Source organism: Fundulus heteroclitus, chromosome 22 (genome assembly GCF_011125445.2).
Source record: "Fundulus heteroclitus isolate FHET01 chromosome 22, MU-UCD_Fhet_4.1, whole genome shotgun sequence".
Classification (NCBI taxonomy): Eukaryota; Metazoa; Chordata; class Actinopteri; order Cyprinodontiformes; family Fundulidae; genus Fundulus; species Fundulus heteroclitus.
This window is the reverse complement of record NC_046382.1, coordinates 16811442-16837143: the sequence shown is the minus strand read 5'-3', so window position 1 is coordinate 16837143 and position 25702 is coordinate 16811442. Positions and strand designations below refer to the sequence as shown.

The window sequence follows — 25702 nt, the reverse complement described above, 5'->3', positions numbered from 1 at the left end:
GCTGATGTATACTGCACAAAGGCAAAATCCAGTGAATGGAGAGGCAGCAGAAAATACACCGCAGAACGTGTTGTTTCTGTTTTGTTTTGGGTTGAAAAAAGGCCCACGCATCCTCCCAACCCGGGATAACAAGCTGATAATCATGAGAAAAGAGAAGGAGTGGGCGTGTGGCGAGAAGCAGACAGAGACTCTGAACGAGCGTCACAGAGGACGGACTGTGCAAGGAGGAGAAAAAATCCGTGTGTCACATCCGTGGGCCTGCGCTTCGATAACAAAGGGTTCATTCTTAGCATCGCTGAGGTCTGTAAAAACAGCAAAAAGACTGTGGCACCACTTAAATTGTAATATTGGAGCAGAAAATTACTTTTTTTTTTTTTTTTAAAGTATCATCATCAACACCCTGTTTACATAAATTGGGACTCATGCCAAGTAGTCCCAACAAATACGTCACGGTAAATAACTAGAACGTGGCCTTCAACCAGCCGAGTGGAGCTGGAACTAAGCGACCCAAATTTTACAAAGCCGGTCCAAACAGCTCTCTGTAGTTTAGCAAGTTTTTATATGAAAACACAGACTGGCTCCATTTTCCCCTCACAGCCGCTCTCCGACTGTAAACTGACCTGAGAGCACGGCTCTTACTACAATTATGTGCTGCAACTCTAGTCCGCTACATCAGTATAGATTTCATGGGCCTGTCATTTCATTGTCTCATGTGAAATTGAGGCTTAAATAACACAAGCCTGGCAGCTTCCCTGCAGGACAAGCTAGGAAGGATGTGTGCACGGTACCAGCGTCCCTTTTATTCTGTTTTTTTTTTGTCCTTTTTTCAGAAAGAGCAACGTGAAACTCTGAAATGCCTCAACCCGCCTTCAGTCTATGCTCACTCGTTATGAAATTAGAAACGCTATATTTAGTTCGCACGGTTGACATTTCCGCCACCGCTCTGATGCGTCGACCGCATCAAGGTAAACAGCTTTTCTCCAGTAATTCTGACTGCACAGCTGATTAGCGCTTTACAGGTGTTACCAAAGTAATTTCACGCAGGCTAAGTCTGATCTCGCACCAGGAAGGGTCTTATTTGCGGGATCAAGATGTACCAACGTTTCAAAAGCGGCAGAGACGTTCCTGTCGTGCCGTTCCTATGTTTTTAAAAAAAAAAAAACGAGAAAGCGCTGGAGCACAGAGTGCTCGCGGGGCCGCCCCCTCCCCCACATGTTTCTGCGCACTGCTGGTCGGCTGGCTGAAAGAGGGGCGGTTCCACTTTTCCTCTGCTTGCAGTAACAACAAGTCCATTTACTCGAAAGGTGCTATGAATGAGAAATGTTACAGGTAACATTACTGATGTGATCAAAGAGTGACATTATCTTAGCAAAAGAATGATTGTTGTTTTTCCGCTTTAGATAAACCTCATTACAGGACTGTCTCAGAAAATTAGAATATTGTGATAAAGTTCTTTATTTTCTGTAATGCAATTAAAAAACATTAAATGTCATACATTCTGGATTCATTACAAATCAACTGAAATATCGCAAGCCTTTTATTGTTTTAATATCGCTGATTATGGCGTACAGCTGAAGAAAACTCAAAAATCCTATCTCAAAATATTAGAATATTTCCTCAGACCAAGTACAAAAAAAATTATAACAGCAAAACAAAATCAAACATTTGAAAATGTCCATTAATGCACTCAGTACTTGGTTGGGAATCCTTTTGCACAGATTACTGCATCAATGTGGCGTGGCATGGAGGCAATCAGCCTGTGGCATTGCTGAGGTGTTATGGATGCCCAGGATGCTTCAATAGCGGCCTTTAGCTCATTTGCATTGTTGGCTCTGGTGTCTTTCAGCTTCTTCTTCACAATACCCCACAAATTCTCTATGGGGTTCAGGTCAGGGGAATTGGCAGGCCAATCAAGGACAGTAATGCCATGGTCAGTACACCAGTTACTGTGAGAATCTTATGTCGTCTCTTAACCACTACCATACTTGTGATTTAGTTTATTGAACCAAGCTGAGTGTTTTTCAAGGCTCAGGAAACCCTGCAGTGTTTCGAGTTAATTAGACGATTCAAGTGATTAGTTGAATAGCCTACTAGTATACTTTTTCACGATATTCTAATATTTTGAGATAGGATATTTGGGTTTCTTAAGCTGTAAGCCATAATCAGCGATATTAAAACAATAAAAGGCTTGCAATATTTCAGTTGATTTGCAATGAATCCAGAATGTATGACATTTCATGTTTTTTAATTGCATTACAGAAAATAAAGAACTTTATCACAATATTCTAATTTTCTGAGACAGTCCTGTAGATCATGTTATACTCTTGTTTTACAGTTTTATGCATTCTTTATTTAAGCTTTTCAAACCGTGAGAATCCAACACGCGTCCGGTTCTCATTTACCAGCCACCATCTTGACCCACATTATTCGACTGAAGCCCTTCATGTTGTCCTTCCTCTTATTGCAGCCAGTTTTAGGCTTGACTTTACGAGCGGTGAGAGCAGTGAACTGGGGTATATCGCCGCCGCTTAAGAGACACACTGTGTTACAGATCCTTTTTATGGAAATACCACTTTACCGTCCTGCTTCATAACGTTTACTGTGAGGAGTGTTTTCTCCCTCCTGTACGTGATTAAAGTCGCATCATTTTCAAAGAGCATAATGGAGGGGAAACACACACACACACACACAGACCTACCACATAATTGGAAAGTGAAAGTAAAATGATTTGTGGTTTTTGAAAAGTGCGGCATGCATCTGCACTCTAACCAGCTTAGCACGTCTACAGACCAACGTCTTAGCTCATTCTTGTTTGCAGAACAACTCAATCTGAGTCAAACGGGATGGAGACGATCTTTGAAGATGATCTGAATTTTGGGGTCTGGACTCTGACTGGGCCAAAAACATGCTTTGATAAATCATTCTCCTGCAGCTCTGGCTTCACGTTTCACGGCGTGGATGGTGGGTTAGTTCAGAGTGTTCATTTACCAACACATGTAGAATTTATTGCATGTAGCCCAAATAGTTAGGTTTTGATCTCTCTTTTGGTCCTGGTAGCTTTGAAGCTGTGCTATACTCCTTACGTTTTCAGATGATGGATACACTGCAAAAAAAGTAATACAAATAAGTAAAAATTTCTTGAAATGAATGCGTTTGCCCTTGATTTGAGCAGGTAAATAAGATGATCTGCCAATGGAGTGAGTAGTTTTACCCCTAAAATGAGATAATTAGACATCCTGCACTTGAAATAAGATGATGGAGATGAATTGTTCCTATTTTAAGTGCAAAAATCTTATTCCATTGGCAAATCATCTTATTTACCTGCTCAAATCAAGGTCAAATAGTTTCATTTCAAGAAAAAAACTCTTATTTTTAGGTCAATTTTTGCAGTGTAGAACAACCTTTCCATTTTTTTTATACCCTAACCCTGCTTTAATCGTCCCTAAAACTTTATCCCTGACCTTTCTGGGCCGTCTCTCCACTAATATTCCCCGAGAGCCATAACACCAGACAGATTAAACTACACCCGCATTCCTCATTTACTAATTATGTGACTTTTGAGGAATTGTAATTAAGAGTCTACGAGCAAAGTGAATGCATACAACCTTTTTCTCAGACTTTCACTTGCAGAATAAAAAATTGGAATTGTAAGGCAAAAAAAAGGCACTACTTTGAATCGCTCACACAAAAATCCTAATAAAATGAATTTAATATTTCGGTTGTAAGAAATCGGAGGAAATAAAAAGAACAAAAAAAAGCTTGAGGGCGGAGATGAGATGAGCAGCCGGCTAAAGACGTCATCATAATAACTTGATTGCACGGCAGTAAAGAACTTACAGCCAACCAATATGGAGAAGAAGAAGAAAAAAAACAGTCAATACAAAAAGAAATAAATCCCATCCAGTCTGCTTGAGCAAATACTAGGGAGGTAGGAGACTGCTGAGCATGAACTCCTCTGACACATTTATTGCCTTCGAGAAGAAAAAAAAAAAAAAGAAAAGCCCACACAAACCAAAATACATTTTGTAAAACGAGAGAACGCAGCGTCAGGGAAGAGTTATGAGCCAAGCAGGCATAAAGAGACAGACAGCAAATATTCCACTTTATTCATATCTCCTCGTGGGGTCGGTGACAGATGTAAACAGAGAGTCGTTTCAAACCAGTTTTGACAGAAAAAAGCAATTCAGCCCAATTACTTTCACAGAAAACGAATGTCAGCGACGCCTTCCTTCAAAAGGCCCCCATGAATACGGCATAAATAAGAAGTGCCACGTATGGAATAAATGAAATATAAATTTCTCAGCCCGGAGATGTTCTTGGGATCCAGATGCTCCGGGAGATTAATGTCGAAGCCGTTTTTCATTGGCGAGTCCGGGAGACAGATAACCTTCAATCCTCAGCGGTTTAAAAAAAAAAAAAGGGCCATTTTGATTGTTCAGAGCGTTTCCCTGGCAACCTGGCTCCAGGTACCCGCACCTGTACGTTTACTTTTGTTTCACACCTAAAACTAGACTACAGTTCATCCTGAGAGGGGATTTTCTCGCACATATACGCCAAATGTCAAGAGTAAAATATCAGGGATTAAAAGGGGGAGCTCGGTTTATTATAAGATCACAAATACTTCCCCAAGGCTGTGGGGAATAAAAGGGAGGTTTTTGTTTTTTCCATAAAAGAAGCAGATGCTGCTAACGTCTACTTCCCCTCCCGTGGTCTCCATCCATCTCCTTCATGCAGTTCATACCCAGGCTGGACCTACGCTGCCCCATAGGGCCCATGGTATGAGGGGGAATGGGGATAAAAGACTAGTTGGAGGCACATAAATGATCCATTCTTTAACTTAGCTCCGCTCCTCTGGCTCCTCTGTGCCTGAATCTTCCCTGGGTTAAACAAAGCAGCCAGGTAGACCTGAGGCAGCCATCTGGACAAAGCAAAGACGTGCGTGTGTGGGCAGGGGGCTGTGCGGAAACGCATTGCTAATGCATTCAATTTCCAGTTCGTACCGCTGAAATATTTAAATACACCGTAAGAAAAGACGCGGCTTTTTCTTCCCCTTCGCGGTCTGACGTTGAAACTTAACTGCCGCTGTTTTAGGTCAGGTAGGAATAATAAAATGACTTGTTTATTCTGCTAAAGGCCAGAATAATAGCATTTCTGGGGGTTGAAATTATTATTTTTTAATTCAACAGATTATGAAAATGTTCTTAGTATTTGGCAGAACTGCCTTTTAAACATGCTCAGTATTACGGCAGTAAGTTTGCTGAAGTTTTGGCCCATTCCTACTGAAAACCGGTGGGACTGAGTCGCCTTGCCAATTTCTAACTAATCCAGCATCATGCATAGGGCGATTGTCCATTTGAAGGCCCATTTGTGCACAAGCCTCAATTTGCTAGCCAATGTCATGAGCCACTGCTTCAATGTCTCCACATAATGTTGTCTTATAGCCCCATATAGACCCATTTTCATACCAAAAAAGTAAAAAAAAACAAAGCAACTGGACTTGTTTTTCGTAGTTGAAGACGTTTCGCTTCCTCTCCAGGAATTCGTACAGCTGGGCGAGGGTCAGTTTTCTAAACTGATAATAGGCCATCAGCGGGTATTTGTATAGCTTAATGATTAAAAACATTTGACGTAATTTAGAAAGGAATGGTTTCATTTAAATAAATCAAAAATAAAAATAAACCTTTTTTTTTCCCAGAATTACATCATATAGATGGAGAACCTGTGGTATGAACAGCAGAGAACATAAAATAGGACCAAGGACTCTGGATGATGTAGATTGTGCCAACGGGAATCTTTTTTTTCTCATTTTAAAATTGTGTAATTATTTCTGAAGCAGATTTTTTTTCCTTCAATTGTTCAGCAGGTAATTAAATAAATAAATAAAAGGAGTTTAGTTTTCCATATTCAGTCTGCAAGCACAGAGAGGGTCTTTTTTTTGTTTTATTCCAGTGACACAATTAGTTCATCCCTCCGGGGACGAGAGCTACACTCCGTTACCCACGCCAGCCAGGAAACAGCTGACAGGAAAGGTTTCCTAAACTGTAATTGAACATAGCTGCTGCGGGTTGGACATGTGGCCACTTTTAAATTCCTTAAGAGTGGCGTGATCCTCGTTTACAACGAGGCGGATATCCGCGTACAAACCTGTTATTGATTAGACTAGAGGGAGGCTGCGAGACAGAAGGCCGTCGTATGAAAATCAGATTTAAATCCCGTGTTTGCACGCCTCTCTCCACACGAGACGGTTTCTTATTTGTGAGCGAACAGGAACACTGGCCGTGTTTGTTTAGCTATCTGTGCGCGCGCGGGTGGTATTAAAAAAAAAAAAAAAAAAAAAAAGGCTTGAACACAAAGAGGCCTGCAGTAGCCGATCATGAGTTGTTTGCCGACTCCACAGTTGACTCCGAACAGCAGATGAAAAGCAGGTTTTGCCTTTGATTTGCACCGCTTGGCACGCTATGACAACACAAGACATACTTTTACCACTAGTCAGAATCCCTCCCTCAACAACGGCTCGCTGGCGACAACGCCCAAGACCGTCTCCATGGAAATGCTGCTTCCAGCATTGTTCCTCGAACCTATTTATAGAGCTGGGGGGGGGGCCGGCTAATATGACTTCCAATACAGTAAGAGTGGAACGCTCCATCATTCCCAGTCCTCCAACCTCAAAGGCTTCACACAAACAGCTGACTAGCAATACCCACCCTGACGTGCAGTAAAGCAGCGGGTTTGGAGGAAGCTTGCGCGCGCGTGTGTGTGTGTGTATGTGTGTGTGTGTGCATCAGCGTTCATATTTCAGGCTGATGCAAGAAGCGGCAGAGGCTGCACGGGCAGACCGAGGCGTGCAGACAGCAGGCAGCGGTGTCGTCCCTGACCTCCTCTGACAGCAGCGCCGCTCTGTTGCCTTTTAAGCCTCGCCCGTTGAATGAAGATGAGGAAAAACCACAGAGGCTTTCCAGTTCGGGCAGATTTACACCACAGTCTTCCTCTCAACGCTCACGGGAAACACGCAGAAAGTTTTCATACCCTGAAAAAGCTTTGGTTACAAATAAAAAAATATAAAAATGAAAAAAAAAAAAACAGGCCAGTGGTTTTTAAATTTACTTTTATGGGATAAACTAACACAAAACAGTGCCTGATTGCAAAGAGTGTGGGGGGGAAAAAGATCACATGGCTTTCAAACTTTTCTTTTTTTTACTAATAAAAACCCAAAATTCAACCCCTTCCCTATTACACCTCTGTCTAAAAACCTGCACAACCACCTGACGTCACAAGTCGCAGCAAACATGAGGAAGACTTTAGATCACCCCTTAATGCACCATCCCCAAGATGGAGGATGGTGGAGGCAGCGTCGTGCTGTGGGGATGCTTCAGGGAAGCCGAACAGAGCTGGTGGGCAGACGGCAGCGGCAAATCCGAGGCAACCCTGGAAGCAATCCTGTTGGAAGCTGAAAAAAACTTTAGACTTGGACGAGGTTCACCTTGAAGCACGACAGCGACCCGAACCATACAGCAAGAGTTACAAGGCAATCGTTTAATCAACCTACGTTCATGTGACCGAATGGCCTAGTCAAAGTTCATGCTTAACTTCAAATGAGAATCTGAAAACAAGACTTAGAAATTGATGTTTACTGACGCTTTACATCCAACCTGACTAAGCTTGAGCTAATGATGGAAACATACCCCAAATGACTTGCCCCTGTAACTGCATTTAAAGAAAAAAAATCTTCTGAGGGCTTCACTTGACAGCTGAGACTGAATTACATGCATAGGTGGACTTTATTTACGCATTAGGTGATTTCTAAAGGTAACACGTTGCACTGAATTTCATTCAGGAGTGTCAGAGTAGCAGAAGCTTCCCCCTTTAATATGTGGCCCGTGTATTATATTCACAGATTATACACTGCAAGGCCAAAAAAAATTAAAAAGTTGCCACCAAAAAGCAAAGCAGTCACACGCTCTAATATTTGGTTAGACCACCTTTAGCTCTGATTATAGCACGCATTCGCTGTGGCATTGTTCTGAGAAATAAATAAGTACGCATCGGACAGTTCATAACCCAGTTTTAGTACTTTCTGCAATCTCTTTAGGTGTTTTCTAATTTCTTGATGCGAGCCAAAGACTTGACCGTCCGTTAACAGACTGGCATCTTTTCCACGACCACGCGATCTTTCCACATGGTTAAGACACGAGGAGCTGCTCATCGCATCAGCTGGGGTTAACCAACTAGCTGCCTGATGAAAAATGCTTGCCCTCGCAGTAATTATCCAACAGAAGGCTCGCACCCATTTGCTTAGTTAAATCAAAGTGGCAACTTTTATTTTGGCGAGGCAGAGTATGTGACCAAATGCTCGGCTAGGGAGAGGCATTGCGAATTTGTATTGCAAATAGACTGTAAATGTAAATGTCAGCATATGTTGACGCTGAACAGTTGTTCCCTATTAATGATCGTCGCATAAATTCCCCCACAAAAAAAAAAAAAAAAAAACACCTTTAACAACCTTAACAATTGTGGTTGCAAGAAGGAGAAAACAGGGGGAAATTAAACCGCAATGACTACTCCTGCAAGGCCCCGTAAAAGAGCCAAACTGCCAGCAGAGGTAGTAACTGGACGTTACCCTTTGAGCTCGTCGCTTTCTTATCTAATTATGATCCGACTAGCGCGGCCGTAGCACACCCAGAGCACAGCATAAGGCTTGTAAGCGAACGGCATAACAGACGTGCATCTTTGTGTCCACAAACAAAAGTCAGAGCTCGAGGGAAAAGTCCTCGCCGGTTCTGCTGACGTCCGCCCTTCATGAAACGGCGAGCTCCTCGCAACCGAAGAGCACCTGCACAATAAAACAGCAGCGACTACGAACAGCGTGGCCGTAACTCAAGGAGCCGAGAACAACCGCCGCGGGTGTCAGCTTTCATTAATAAACACACTAACTCACAATGACTCCTAATGAGACACCGGGACTCCGCCATTTTATTCAAATGAGAGCGTTTCAGCAGCGCTGCTACTATTAGTATCGATTAGCTCCATTCTTGCAGTGAGTCAACACTAAAGTGCTCCCCCCCCCCCCCCCCCAACCCCCAACCCACTGAAGGAGTAAAACAATAAAAGAAAGTTGCTTTTTTACATTAGTCAGAGGCTTCAACAAAAATGATAGAAACAAAGATATTTACTAAAGTGTTTTACTCAAACAGTCCTGAGGAGAAAAAAGATTGCACTCTCCAAGACATAGGGCACAAATTTATTCGGATTTTCAGAAAAAGTTGAGATTATGGGCTTAAATGTTCTATTTGAATGCAAATACATAGAGACGCACCAGTCAATCTGGAAAAAGGTTTAAATCGGCCAATTACATCTAAACAAACATCCTTTGAATAGAGGTCAAGGCTTGCTTTTTTTTTTATAGATCAAAACCAAGACCCAACCCTAAATACACGCATCATCCAGCAGCATGTTCCTTGTTTTGACATTAGTGGCCTTTATTGGACAGTAGGCTGACAGAAAATGGGGCTCATAGGTTTCCCGCCCCGTCAAAGGTTTACGGGGCAGGGCGGGGCTGGAACCCAGGACAGATGACTGGGTTTACATGACTAGATGAATATTAGTTAAATGTTGTGGTGCAATAATGGGAATAACCTGGTATTTTCTTCTTTTATTAGATTCAAAATCCCTATAACATAATCTTCAGCCGTGTTTTTCCTCTTTTTATAAGTTTTAGTCCTTAGAAAAGAAAAAAAAAAGAAAGAAAAATCTGAATCACCTTATCAGAACCCAAGGAAAACCAGAGATTGGTATTGATCCGATCAATGCATTGCCAAGACTGTGTAAACACCAATTTAATCTCTGTACGGCTTTTATAGGCCTTTAAGAATAGTTAGGAAAACAAAACAAAAAAAGGCTTTACTGCGCACATTGTGATCAGAGATTTACCGTCAATCATCAAAGTTGTGAATGTCAAATTAGCATCAAAGTTGTTGTTTTTTTTCCCTCTTTTTCACCGTAATGATTTTTAAAACAAAACCTGAGTGCACAAGACTCAATTTACTGTGATTTTCCTGTAATCTATACAGGTTCAAAGGTATATTTAGAAGAAGGAACCCCCCGCCTCAAAACTGATACCTGCATGCTTGACCAAAAGGTCCCCCAGAATCCCACCTCAAATAAAAATCTAAAATAAACAACAATATTCATGTTTCTCTCATCTCTCAGGTCCAGCTAATCACCTCTAAATAATACAAAGGGACTTCGGGGTTTAGAGCTCATTGTTCGACAGAGGTGTACACCTTTTGTTTATCTTCTCCATGGTGAATATCCCGTTTGTGTGTGTTCCTTGCGTCTGCCATGGCACCGCCACAATCTGGGTAATTACAGAGCAAATAGAGCCAGCATTGAGCCCCACACAGAGCCTTGCTTCATGGGGATCATCGACTCTGTAGATGTGCTCCAAGCCCATTCAGTCTCAGTTAAGAGCTCCCTCCTTGACCTCCAGCAGTGTAATGAGGCATTCATGAGCATCCTTGGCAAAATCTAGACATCTGATCCCAGGCAGAGTGAAGCCGGGCGCAAGAAAAGGATAGAAAGACGGGAATTTGGGAGATCCTTGGATTTAGGATAACTTCTCCAAGAAGCCACAGGAGAAGACGTATAATAAGACGATTAGGTCATCATAAAACATTAAAGACATTTAACCAGGTTCAGCCAATGGTGCAAAAAAAACTTTATTTTGCAAACATAAGTTACACATTTAGAGTAGCAAAAAGGGCAAAAAAGCACAAACACAGTATGTCAACCACCCCGGGTAGATAGAGCGCTAAAAAAGGCAGAACCGGTCTTTGCTGAGTCCTCACAGAGAAACGCATTCCCACTCAAAGTGAAAGGCTAAAAACGACGATATTGCCACAACACTCTCTACATCCTGTTTAAGCGTGAAACACCCCTATGTCGTTGGTAAGCCAACAGGAGCGTGTTTCACTACAGAGATCAGCTCTGAAAAGCAGGAACATCTTACATACTGACCTCCACCTCCTCTGATGTATCAGCCGGATTCATCGGAGGAGCCTCTCTGAAGGATCACAATGTGCTGGAGAGGACTGGGTACCCCTATGATCCATGTTTTTTCTATTTTATTTCAAAGCAGATGGACTTTTCTCTGTTTTTAAATGAATCTGCGCCCCCGCAGCCTGTGGGACTCCAAACAAAACCGCCGTAATGACCACGCCCCGACAGCAGCGGGCGACATCGACTACATTAAAATTCGAAAAGGCGAAGTTTCGGAGCATGGCTAAAGCAGTGCTAGGCTAAAGGATTCTAACAAGACAGTGGGCTCTCTGACAAATTTCCTAGATTTGAAGTTTAAAAAGTTTAAAAAGGACCAAACAGGATGTATCAGGGAAGTAAATATAAAAAAGGATTTCACTGTTGGGGTGAATTTTAGAAGGGAAAAACATATTAGGCATGTCAGCCGGGGAACATATCAGGAACCCCTACCTAAGAAGACTGTGGGCTCTCTGACATAGTTCTTAGATTTGAAGTTTAAAAAGTTTAAGGACCAAGCAGTAAATATAAAAAGGATTTCACTGTTGGGGTGAATTTGAGAAGGGAAAACATATCAGGAACACCTTCCATGGTAGCTCATGCATGAGTAGGGCAATTGGGAGTCGGGTAGAGAAGGGTGAAGTCCCTGGTTTGTTGTGGTGAAGCAAAGTGGGTAAATCTGGCTTCAGAAAGTAAAAAAACCATGCCTAGTTTTCTTTCATCCTGTTCACTTAACCGGGGGATTTTAAGCTAGTGGTCTCAAACTCACATCCTGCAACTTTTCGATGTGTCCCCATGCGCTACACACCTGAATCAAACGGCCAAACTACCTCACCATCGTGCAGTCAAGCTCTGCAGAGCTCTGCTAATGAGCTCATATTGGAGTCCGGTGTGTCGACGCATCCAAAGGTTGCAGGACGTCGGCCCTGGAGGACTGGAGTTGGAGACCGCTGTTTTAAATGCTAGCCCCCCCGTCTATGCTGTGGAGCTGGAAACGCAAATGGGCGGAACTAATCTTTGTACAGGCTTTTCACTTTCTGAACCTGGATTACCCACCTCTGTAAGTCAAAAAGCAAAGCTCTCGATTTTACTGGTCTGTCTACAACCCAAGCCTCATCTACGCACATGAGATATGGAACAAAGAGAGAGAGAGAAAAGAAGCCTTCCCCTCAAGGTGGTCAGGCTCAGCCGTAACGATGATGAGTAGAGTCCCTGCTCATCCGCATCAAACGGCGTCAGCTGGGTTAAGGCGTCTGATCAGGATGCATGCGAGGCGCCTCCCTTTCAAGGTTTCCCGTGCGCGACGCAACGGTTGGAGGGCCTGGAGTAGAAGACCCAAAACTGACCGATTTGGGATCCCCTATATAGAGATGTACGTTTTGATGGGGAGAACAAAGCTGATCTTAAACTGATCTTAAATAAGCAGAGTACAACAGATGGATAGATGGACACTGTGCAAAACCTCTAAAGATAAAGCTCTTCTTGCAACCAGTCCAATGAACCGATACAGCAGGATATTTTTATACGTTTATGTTTGTTAGTTGGTGAGAAGCCCTAGAATACCCTGAGGCTTTAGCTACATTAAGATTAGACTGATTATTTTCAAAGCACTCTTTGATTTGCACCAGATTTGGACTAAAAATCTGCAACACTCTCCGTGGTCCATTTAGGTTAAACTGTAGCCTAATCAGGGACAATTGTGCGGTGAAGGCCGAGCAATAGATCACCTATTATTGCAAGGCGACTTCAAAGACAAGCTGCCACAGGCCTCTATCGAAGCATACAACGCTCCAGCTATCGTGATGTTTCTTCATTGTCGGCGTTCTTGGTCTGCTGATAGCAGATAATTGCCGTCTGAATAAAACTCTGGGCCTCTGAAGTTCAAGTAATGATCATTTCATTTCTGCTGACAGCGAGGAAAAAAATGCCGCTTGGTTCCCTTTAATAAAAGGGGGTGAAGCTTAGGGCAAGGGAATCCTTCCATCAGAATCCCTCACATCCTCCGAGATCTCCATCAATTTACTCCAATAGTAAAATACCACCCAATCATTCATTCTCTCTCGCTGCTTTTATTAAAAAAGCTCCTTGTGCCGCGATGCCCTGATGTGAAAAATTCCAGCCTCAAACTCGACATTCATCATTTCAGATAAGTAAAACATAATCATATTGTAATATTAGAAATTATCTACAAGTAGAGGTAAATGGCTGTATAATGCTACTAAAACCAGGTGTAGATCCCAACAACTACAATAACCTTTTCCCCATTTTGAATATTCCTTTTTCTAGAAAAGTTTTTTTTTTTTTTGCAAATTCACATCCATTTGACCCAAAGCTCTCCTTATGAACAACATCAGTCTGGTTTTTGCCACCGAATAGAAACTGGCCTCCTAAACGCCACGGACCACCTCCTCATGGCTGCTGACTCTGGTTCACTCAGCTTCCTCATCCTTCTTGATCCGGCTGCTGCCTTTGATACAGTGCCTCGCACAATTATCTCAATAGATCGTCTTCGCTGTCCCTCACAACCTAAAAAATTTTCAAACAATGCAATGCGTCTTTCCTGTAAGGGAGGGAAAGGGTACTTGTGGGGGTTTTTCAGCCAGCTAAATCACAGTGTGCAGCAACAAGTGGGGGGAGGGCGAGTGGCAAAAACACTTTAGCATACAGGCCCAATATGATAGACAAATAAAGCTGTTGTGAATTTTGTATATTTTTGAAAACCTTGAACTACCCTGACATCATTTCCTTGTCTGACACTTATCTGTACAGTTTGAATGAAAGTGCATTTATGTTTCCATTTTGAGTCTGGAAACGGTGCATTAACTGTTGCAGATATAAAAATATCTTGAAAAAGTCAACATTTACATGAAAAAACAGATAAAAAAACAGACTTTTGTTAGTTTTAACTAATCTAAATGTTCAAATGTTGAAAACAAGTGTGATCAGTGCAATATTCAATGATTCTGACGTGCCTCGATTAAGGAAGTGGGTTTTCCTGCTGTTCAACTGCAAATACCTTTGTTTTAATTCTTAAGGTAAACTGTCACTAGCCACTGTCAGATGTCTCTATCCTTGGCCAACATCGATCCCTCTCTGGTGCTTTTATTATTTCACATAAACTTGGGTAAACAAGGGTACAAGCGATCAATACTTCCAGAAGCAGAGGTCAACCTCTCCTCTCTCTCTCTCTCCTGCTAATTAGCTGCCTGGTCCGGACGCCCTGATAGTCTGCAGGACTGAAATCCCATTGTGACAAATTGCAGTGTGGCCATTGTTGTTATTAGGTTTATTGACCTCCAAATGTTGGCAAACAAACCCAACCACAACCTGATATATGGGGCTCCAAAAGTGGCACGATTTAATAATTATAGAAAAATAAAATTCAATACCATGTCATTATTACTGAAAATGCCAAACAAACATATAGATAATGGGTTAAATTTATATTTTACTTAAATGTTTGCAAAAGCTATAAGTAATAATATGATTATTGATTTAATCATTTAATCTGTAAATGGGCCTGATTAACAGTCCTTACACACACTCAAATTAAATAATGGAATTAGTCAAATGCGGAATCAAACCTAAAAGAAAACCAGGGGATAAAAAAACCCGGAGAAGCCTCATCGGTGCATCTCTAATGTTTATAATTTCTTTTTAAAGGTCTGTGTTTTACAGATACATTTTGCTAAACCAATTTTACTGAAAAAGACTAGATGTATTTTAGCAAAGTTACCTTTAAGTTTTAAATAGGGACACCAATAAAGTCCTGACCTAAAAATAAAAAAAAATTTAAAAAATAAAAAAGAAATCGGTATCAACCAGGAGAAGTGAGTTTGTTGCATCTTGAATGATTTTAATGTTTTAAAGTTTTGTGTTTTGCAGATACCTTTTGCAAAACCGATTTTATTTAATAAACACTAGAAGTATCATAGTAAAGTGATACCAATAAACCTCACATCTAAAAATCCTAAATTTCCTATCGACCAGGAAAAGCCTAATCGATGCGTTTTTGATTATCATAATTTTCTAAAAGTTGTTGGGGTTTTTGAACTTATTTTTGCATAAACAGTTGCATTAAGAACGCTAGAGTTATTACTTGAGTTTTAAACAATGACACCAATACGACTGAAAGAAACCAGAAACATCGGGACAAAACATGTCTGATCGCTGAAAAAGCAACTTTTAATTTCTCTAACTTCCAATTCTATTTAAATCATTTTTTCATGATGAATTTATAAAACGGTATTAATCATTCTTTTAGTTCTTACGTTGTGGTACATTTAGCGCTAGATACACGGATACGCGTGCATTTATGTTATGTTGAAGCTTACAAGATCCATTCGTTGCACATTTACTGCTCAATTGAGGCGAGTTTTTACAAAACGCTCAGACATTTCTTAAAAGGTTCAGAGAACAGCTGCCTTTCATGTGACATCAGTCGCTCATTTAGAGACAAGATTCCCCAAATATTCATCCCAACAATGAGGCCAATCTATTTAAAAAAAAGACACACCAGGCGGGGCGGGGCGGGCGCTGACCTTGAGGTTGTAGCCGCCGGCTCACCTGCCCTACCAGGAGGTTGCAAACAGCCTGGTGAGAAGGCGGCTAACCAAGCGTTGCTGCCATCCATCATCACATTATACACACTGGCCCAGTTTCACGTCCTTTTCAGACTTGACTGGAGACACGCCGGGCCCCACAGAAACACGGGAAGCAGCTAATTAGTTTGTGTCAACAGCCGAGGATCACCAGTCATTTACCACTTTCAAGGGTGAAACTCCCTTCCAGAGTGTTAATGAGGACTTTACCCGTCACTCATTCATTACAATACAAACGTGGCTCAAGCTACAAGATAACAACAGCGTGCAACGCCGCGGCCCGGCTCGCGTCCGAAGGGTTAAAACATTAATTGTGCCGTGCATCCGTGGGAGTAGCTGCTGGCAGGCTTGCTAAATGCGGCCCGGTAACCTGAACCAGCTCGACCCAAGACAATTCCTTTGACTGCAGGGCAAGCAGCTGGTGAGCGTGAGGAAGGGCATCATGCTGAGCAGGTGCTGCGATGTGATGGGCTGAGGCAAAACTGGGAAATTAGGAGAAAAGAAAGCACAGGAGAAACAGGGCAAACAGAACCTTGGAAATCTAGACGGGTCTATGAGAAGGAGGAGAGTTTTCTCTCTGTACCAGTGAGCTGGGTCAGGGTTCCTTTTTGTTTTCACAAGGATTTAAGCAACAAAAGGGATGAAGTTCATCTCATTATACTGCAGGAGTTTCCAAAATGATGCCTTACATGTTAAATAAAATACAATGTGACAAATGAACAAAAAAAATTTAAATTAATACTGTAAGTTATGAGATATTTAGCAACAGATGTCATTTCAAGGCACTGTAAATGATAGGTCCAATTCATATCCAACCGTATTAAACATTAGATTTGGTCCAAACCGGACTCAAATCACTCAGATTTATTCCAATATGTTCTAAGGCAGATTCAGACGCAGTTAAACGAGAACGCGGGACAATTTAGCCAACCTTTTAATTCCGGACGGTGAAAAAGCAGAAATGAACCATTCGGAACAAGAACTTGGCGACAGTGGGGAGGAATTACTCTTATCTAACAGGAAGAGCGCTCCAGCAGGATGCGGTCTGGTAGAGACGTCTACCACGACCAGCCGGGTGTTAAGGGAACAAGAAGGAAGCACAGCGAAACACAGAAGAGCGAAATTGATGCACAAAGTACACAAAGTTAACGGCAGCAATAGCCCTGACAGAGAAAAAAAGGAAGAAGCGCGTACGCAGTCAAAACCAATAGCTCAGTCCAGGTAAGAAGCACAGCTAAACACAGAAACCATTGAGCCAGGAGTACCTTCTATGAGAAAGAATAACAAAGACAACACAAAAGGCACTGGCAGTAGTAGCTCTGTCAAGCTCTCCGTCTAAGAAACTATAAAACACATCTTCACTGCAAAAACGGATCTAAAAACAAGTAAAATGTTCTTAAAGTTAGTCTATTTGTCCTCGATTTGAGCCAGTAAATAAGATTATCTGCCAAAGGAATGGCAGATTCCATTGGCAGATAATCTTATCTTATTTTACCCCTAAAATAAGATAAAATTATCTTATTTTACCCCTAAAATAAGATAGTTAGACATCCTGCACTTGAAATAAGATGATGGAGATGAATTGTTCCTATGTTAAGAGGAAAAATCTTATTCCATTGGCAAATAGTCTTATTAACCTGCTCAAATCAAGGACAAATACACTTATTTTAAGAAAATTTAACTTATTTTTAGTTCTGCTTTTGCAGTGTTGTGCTTTTGATCAAACTATTTACAACCCTCTTCACCTAATATAGTAATGAATATTTTAAGCAAGCTATAGACGCAGTAGAAAAAGCCACATCTAAAGCAGGGGTGTAAATCACCAGCTTTGATGTTATGTCGATTAGTTTGGATGACGATACGATATTTGCCGATATCTGTTGTGATTTCTGATCAATCGATATATGACTTTTTATTTCTAAGCTCTTACAAGTATCAGGCATTTAAATTAGAAAACAGCATTCAAAATACAGGTGCATCTTAAAAATGATGATATGGAACAATATTTTTAATTTTACAGCGATATAATTGGTCATTTAATCGATATATCGACGTGGATCAATTTATTGTTACATCCCTAGTCTGAAGCTGGCAGGGGCCGGGTTTTTTTTTCTTTTTATCTGTGTAATCAAATATAACAACAAAAACCACATAGTTCACTTCAAGGCTTTATTAACATACTATCATTGGAGCCCATAAAATAACAGTAAGATAAGTCTAACATGTCGAGATGTTTCCCCAGTTACTGTGTCCCATTAACCCCCAGACGCTTTCAATAAGCTTTGAAAAACAGAGGCAAGGCAGAAACTCTGTCATCAGTGAACAAGCTTTGACGTTATCTTAGATAATAAAGTCAACCCTTAAAGCTAATCAACTTATCTCTGTGGTCAAACCTTAAACCATGCTTACTGCTCACATTCGTACAACCTGAAGAAATGTACCGTCTTCTGGCGTCAGGAGGCGTCTGAGCACAAGCAAACACAGCAACAACCTCAAGTGACACGGACCAGTGAGGCAGAACAATGAAACCTGGACATATGCCTGTAATTTAACTGGGAAAACACAGAGTATTAGGCAGAGAAAGCAGAAGCTCTTTGTGACGGCGCAGCAAGGACCAGCTGCTACTACAGCTCCAAATGACTGCAGTCGCAGGTAAGGGTGTCATTTCAGTACCACAGCACCACTTAGCAGGAGACGTTTGCTGTTGTGTTGCATTTAGAGCATCGCTTTTTAAACCGTCGACCAGTTGCTGACAGCAAAACCGCGCGTAAAGCTACATTTTAAAGAGATTTCGGGAAAGAACAGTGGCTCGCTTATTGGCTGGGCAAATGGAAATCTGTAGCGTAAAGACTTCTCACATATTTACGTTCATTCGTTTGTATAGCAAGTAAAATTTGCTTCAAGTTTACTTTATGTTCATAATAGCAGCGTCAATGTGAACAACGCCAGGGGGGGAAAAAAAAGTCTACATTTTCATAAGGTGCTCATCCATGCAAAATGGTCCTGAATTCAAAAGCTAAAAGGATGCCCTGTCTTCACCGTCCTAAGAATAATAGTAACTCTGGACTTTTTGGTAACGACGGTTTGAAAAAAATCTAAATGAATCCTAAAACTTGAATGCCACAGAGATGCAGTGATCAGGTTTTTCATGGTCGATATCAATTCCCTATTTTCTGGGACTTCTGACAATTTCGAACTCGATTCTGACCGATTCTGCTCGTTTTTCCACCACATAGAAGAGAAGAAATGTGCTGCATGTTCCTTTTTGGAAACAGTAGCTTTCTTTAAAAAGGGAAATTATTATTTTTAATCACTGATTTTTTTTTTTAAATTGTCACTTCTGATACTTTATTTGAAATTTGAGGAAGGTAGATGGCGATATGTTAGAGTGATACTGTTTATTTCACTTCATATCTTCTTGACTCATTCTTTCTTTTTTTTGGACCTGTTCTCCAGTTTTGCATTGTATTACATTGAAATGACTGTCGTCATTTCAGCTTTTAACTTTTTGCTCTCTCTCTTTTTCTTCATAGTAGGTACACCTGGTCTGGCGTTCTGTTAACTGTGACATCATCCAGAGAAGACGGCTCACCCGCTACTACCATCTAATGTAGAACAGATTACTGGATCAATGTGTGCTTCTGTGCTTTTTTGTTTCTCTTGTTGTGTCTCTGCTCTGTCTTCTGTAACCCCAGTCGGTCGAGGCAGATGACCGTTCATACTGAGCCCGGTTCTGCCGGAGGTTTTTCCTTCCCGTTAATGGGTGGTTTTTCTTCCCACTGTCGCTTCATGCTTGCTCAGTATGAGGGATTGCAGCAAAGCCATGGACAATGCAGACGACTCTCCCTGTGGCTCTACGCTTCCCCAGGAGTGAATGCTGCTTGTCGGGACTTTGATGCAATCAACTGGTTTCCTTATATAGGACATTTTTGACCAATCTGTATAATCTGACCCAATCTGTATAATATGATTGAACTTGACTTTGTAAAGTGCCTTGAGATGACATGTTTCATGATTTGGCGCTATATAAATAAAATTGAATTGAATTGATTATAATTTTAGCACTTTCCCCCCACATGATACATGTACTGAAGTAATGAGCTGGTTAAAGTAGTAGTTTATCTATCAAGTTTGTGGTGGAAACCCTTCATGTGGCTGAACATTGTCTTCCTGTTCCTCCCATCTTTAGAAAAAACAAATAAAACACGGTCACTCAGCCAGCAGGAGACTACAGAATTATGCAACATCTGTACCATTGGTAAATACCGTCTTGCGATGACGATAGGAGCGGCATTAACTCAACCTTTTCCTCCTTCCTCTCTCTCATCTTGGGTTGCGGTCATCTGCGTCGTGTGTGTGCGTCCGACAGGCTGAGACTACTTTGAGATGCAAAGTGCGCGCTCATGACACTCGGCTTATATTAGCCAACAATTGCTGCCTCTCAAACAAGCAGATCTTTGCAGTATTAACATCGCAGTTAATAATGCATTGCAACGAGGACGCACTCGGCTCTATATTAACTGTTGCAGTCGGGACAAGTTTAGCACCCAGAATGAATGTGCTACAGCGGGTGTATTTACGTATTCTTTTTTTTTCACGCATACTCCTCTGTCATTTACTCTGTTCTACTTTTCTCGCCTCACATTTGCAAAAAAAAAAAAAACCACACGGGCCACAAGCACATCGTCGCCGAGGACATTTTTACTGATAAGAACCCACACGGATCTGTGCAGAGCCGAGCTCGCTCCTGTCCGAACTACATTTCCGTGCTACTTTTCTGACGTCCCCCCCGCAACAAATCTGCAACTTTCTAAAGTTACGTTTCAACCGCCGCTGTTAAAACTTTATTCGAATGAGGGAACCGTTAGCGTGTAACGATCAGCGGCAAGAACTCAGAGTGGTTTAAAGGGCTTTGAAAGGAATATCCATCCAGCAAATGGCTTGCTTTTGTTACTACTAACCTCTGACTGAAATACTACCTGATCACTTTGCCAGCCAGTAATCTGGATCAGCTTTCTCCTCCCATCAGAGAGACTCTCTGCGTCCAGGCTTACTAAGACTTTCTCTGAGCACCACTAAATGTTGCCTGTTGGCCGACCATAGAGGCCGCTTGTCTCTACCCAGACAGGATATCAGATGTTGTCAAAACACGGAGTTCCTGCATGGTTTTCATGGCGCTTTTGCAGAACCTTTCAGCCCGTATTTAGTAGTCGTGTAAACCACCAGCTGTATCACGATGCGATGTTATATCGATTTGTTTGGAGGACGAAACAATATTTGCCGATATCACAAAGTCTGATATTCGATCGACGCGATCGATATGATGCCAATCTAACGCTATTATTTACATTGGCATTAACTCACATAAAAACCCAAATATGATTTCTAAGCAGGCATTTAAATCAAAAACAACACTCCTCTAATTTTAAAATACTACTACTAATAATTATAGATCACCTGTTCATATTAGTCTCATGTCTTGTGAATTTCAAAATAAAAGGATCATTTTAGAATTGGTGATACAATCGATGTTTTCATTTTGCAACAATGTTATTGGACCGCTAATAATTTAATCGATATATCGATGTGGATTGATCTATTGTTACACCCCAAATATTTAGTAGAATTAAAAAAAGTACAATTACAAAACCTTTTATGGCGGTTTATGGCAGATAACTTTACTGAGGTCAGGCTTTAGATATTACACCTGCATGGACGTATAGACAGACGGATGAATGCTTTATTCCTACAAGCAGAGGCCAAAGCTTCTCTGGATCTAGATCTCTTTAAAGGAGAGCCAGGCAGCTGTCAATCACCTCACTAAGCCAAATTGACCCAAAGTGGCAAACCCCATCACTTGGTATCCTCATAATACATCTACTGTCCCTCTCAGACATAGATGGACATAAATGCGGTCATAAACCACTTTGCGTGCAAAGGGTGGAGTACATTAATGAAACTGGCTGGCTGGACGGCGGGCTTATCAATCACCCAGCCGCCTTATCACCTTCAAGCACAGCCACAAAGCTTACCGTCACTCTCTTATCAGGCTAATCCGGCTAACTCGAGCGCCGAGTCTTTGAGCGCGGCGGGAATAAATTAGTTTACTCCTACTCTGATTGGATTAAGAGCAAGAAGTGAGCCCTGACCCGGTGACTCCGCCGGCTAAAGGCACCGGGCGCTCAGCTTTGATGAGCAAGTCGGCTTAAGAGAAAAATCGGTGAATACCATCCCGAACTCGGACATTAGATTGTGAGTTATTTTGAACGCAATACCGCTTCGATTAGCTTATGTCAGTGGAAATAAATCTCTTACAACTCCCTCGTGTCAAAATGCCTGATTTTATAGGACAGCTGACTTAATGGAAATCTAGTCCACGAGTCTCCGGAGCCCTCCGTCTGCTCTCCATCAGACCCATCATGACCGAAACCGCATCAAAACAGCAGCGGCGGCATCCAGGAAAAATAAAAAAAAAATAAACATTCCCACAGAGGTGACTACACGCTCCAGGACAACTGTATATCCATCCCTCTGCAGCTTTATAAATACAGATATGGAAACAAAGATTTGCTGCCGCAGTTGGGAACTCCCAGATGAATACAGGCGCTTAGCTGTCACAAATTGACAGGTCTGCATTATGGAAGCTGTGACAGCAACACTTCAGTGGACTAAAGAGCTTCTTCTATGACGGAGAAAAAAAAAAACTGTAATGTTGGAGTGACAGGAAATGAAAACTTTTAAAAGGCTGCCAGGCTGAGCTGTGACTAACCCATGAGGGTTTAAATAGGACACGAGGAGGATAAAATTACAGCTCTCCTCAGACTTGGGCTAATCCATCCATAACGTTGTGACAACCTACTTAGTACCAAGTGGGATCAGGCAAGTCACCAGCTAATAAAATCTGGGGGTTTCCTGGAGTGTCTGGTCAAGATATTAGAAAAAAAAAAAAAACGGAGGTAATTCCTAAATGGGCCTGGTTCCACCATTTACCCATAGATCCCGATGCAGAACGAGGCGACACCAGAATCTTTTATTTAAACTTTAGATCCAACATCTCATTTACAAGTTTTGATAAAAAACAAAACAAACAGCTGTGGTTCCACAGCTTCACTGGGTTCACACGAGAAATTAAAGCTAAAATGTTTGACACGATCCAAGTGCTTTTGTATTTAAAAACAGAAGAGCAAGAGCTACTGCAACTGCTGCAACATTTTAATTAGATGTTACTGTTTTACATGTCTTTACAGATTAAACATCTGTAAACATGCACAGAATATTATATATTTTAGCCATTTTACTCCTTAGTTGTTGTTTTTTTTTCTCTTTTATTTATAATGCAACATAACCAGTATAGCAACCAAAAACTGGGTGGTAACTGTTTTCTGCTGAGGTAGCTGACCTGCAGTTTATGTCGCTTCACCAACTGTCCTTTAAAAACCGTCTAAAACACCTAAACAACAACGATGGACTTTCGTTTGCACGCCATCTGAGCGTTTCACAACCAAAAAATATTTCCAAATAGCCAAATACTTCCCTGCTTGTAACCAAAGGAAAGCCTTCTTCCAGCCAGCTGATCGGCAGTGTGCAGCAAGAGAAGAGGGAGCACTGCAGTATTTATAACATTTACTGACTGTTGGTGTTTTTTTAAAAAAACATCAAATATTTGAAATAAAAAAAACAATCCTTTCCTAAAAACAAGGTAAAGTGCGGTACTCTTCTTTCAGCCAGCTGGCAGGCAGTGTGCAACGGCAGGTGGCGGAGGGGCACAGTTTATTTTCTATAGACTACCCGTGTCTTTTTGGTAACTTTTCAGAAATTAAATGTCTTTCTTAAAAGTAAGAGGAAGTCTTTTTTCAGCCAGCTGACTTGACAGCCTGCAGCAGCAGGTTGGGGAGGGGCCGTGCTAGTGTTCAGTCCAGCCAGAGAAAACTCTGGCATTTCATTAGGAAAGAAAATAAAAAATTTGCAAGCTGCATGATGGGATATTTTTGCCAATTGTGACTTTTTAAAACCATCTACCTTTGGTACCGGTACCCGGCCCAATGCATGAGGAATTAGGAGATTCTCTGAACTATGGCCGAGCAGTCTGAGTGGTTTGTTGGAGAACATTTAAGTGGAAGTCTCAAACCAACATCCACGTTCACACCAGTACGCACATTTTCCCTGCAATCTGAGCAGTCACAGTCACTTGTCAGCGGGTATAACGTGACGCCTGATCAAAGTGCATTTATCCATTTCACAGCATGCACAGTGAGTGACGGCATCAGCGTGTACTTACTGTTCAAAAGAACAAAGAAATACCTATATATTAAAAAAAATAGGAGCACGTTTCTTGGCAATTGTAAACGGACCGTTAGATCTCGGGTTGCAACAGTTTCCTCATTCTTCAAATTTCAAATGATTTCTCTGTTTCACCTTTAAACTCAGAGACTCTAAAAAATGTGCCCGGTATCAGTGAAATGAGGCCAACAAGAGACGAACAAGCCAGAGCTCTGCAAACACTGCTGCTGCCTTCCTTTTCGGTTGTGAACCATGGTGAAGCTGCATCTAAACACACACACACACAGAGTGGCCTTGTCCAGGACCTGCATGAGGTTGCAGGAAAACCCAGGATCTCCCAAATGAATGGGGAAACACCCAGGGAGGGGAGAAAGCAGCCAGCGGAGTCTGACATCATCCAAGTGCGGGCTTCCATCCATGTTCCTGTGATGCTTCATATTCATGCGTGCGCACACACGCACACTGTAGCTCTCACGCTGACGCACACCCACGCACAGATGTGTAGTTTTCTTCCCCGGCTCTGGACAGATATGCATTATTCTGAGTTTCTGCCGCTGCTCCTTCTGCACCACTGGCGCCGCAGCTCACACAGATCGGAGCGTAAGAACCGAACCAGCAACCTTCTGCAGGCAATAGAGTGGTCCGGTGGTGAGACGTATGGCAAGCGATCCATTGCAAAAAAAAAAAAAAGGCATGAAAATATGACACCAGAAATGTGGCCGTGCGTAATCGCACCGATCAACGCAACGCGCACTGCAGATACGCGGGGAAATGACCCAAAAACAAAAACTATATTATCTTTAGTGGAAAGCTTTGCTTGTGAAGTTAAAGGAGAGATAAAAGCAGAGGGTATGTTACAGTAAGCGGGGCAGAACCAGCGGGGTGTCGATGAGCTTCAGTAAGTGCTCCAAAAAAAAAAAAAAAAACCTGCAATGCCTCCTGTCAAAAAAAAAAAACACGTCCTGGTGAGGATCGTTCACGCCACCAAACATCTTGGCTGCTCCGTCTTCAGCCTCACCTTTTTTTTTTTTTTGCTTCTCCAAACCAGGAGGAAGCGAGGCAGCAGCGGAAAATCTTCAGGCTAGTTAGCTCTACTTCCTTAGCAAACCCCCCAGCCTGCAAGCCAGCCAGCAGCGCTGCCTTCTCCCCGGTTCCAGCTCGGTCCTTCCTGCCCAACCACAGCCCCTGTCAGCCCGGAGCGCTCGCTCGTCCTGGGACTTACCGCTCTGATGTGCTGCTGGTTCCCCTGCGAGGACGCGACAAGCGCGGGGAGGCTGCCGGCCGCTGCTCCGCTGCTCCGGGACAACAGGAGGACCGATCTGCACACTTTCGCAGCCATCTCTGTAGTAGTGTAAAAAAAAAAAAAAAAAAGAAAAAAAAAAAAGAAAAAAAAAAAAAAAAGAGAAGCCCTCACCGGGAAGGAGAGACTCGCTGCGGGCGGACCGAGACGCACCGAAGGGGAAGAGGGAGGGTGGTAGGCGGGTTACAGGGCTGGGCTATTCTTTCAAAAAACATGCCCCAGTGTTGCGCCAGGAAGCGAGGAGGACACGCTTCCCACCCAGGGTACTCGCAGACAAACACGGCTAGCTTTTCGCTTATTTAATGAGGCGAGGGGGGGAGAGAAAAAAAAAAGCGACCTCATACAAATTAAACTCTCATATTGATTAGAATTGTGTAACCTTAGCGTACTATCCCGCCCCACCGTTGCCTTAACTCTGAATATATCAGCCAGGTGTGGCAACTAGTGTGTCAAATGTTGATTAAAAACTCTCAAAAATACAAGTAGTAGC

At 42.1% G+C, this 25702-nt stretch overlaps 1 protein-coding gene across 1 annotated transcript in view; it reads right to left on the bottom strand.

Moving 5' to 3' along the window:
• Nucleotides 1–25452, bottom strand: part of mcu (mitochondrial calcium uniporter) — a 77089-nt gene extending 51637 nt beyond the window's left edge. Inside the window, exon 1 of the mRNA XM_036126165.1 lies at nt 25135–25452. Within this exon, the coding sequence (XP_035982058.1) occupies nt 25135–25251 (117 nt within the window). The 5' untranslated portion in view covers nt 25252–25452. The remainder of the gene's footprint in view (nt 1–25134) is intronic.
• Nucleotides 25453–25702: the final 250 nt, after the last annotated feature.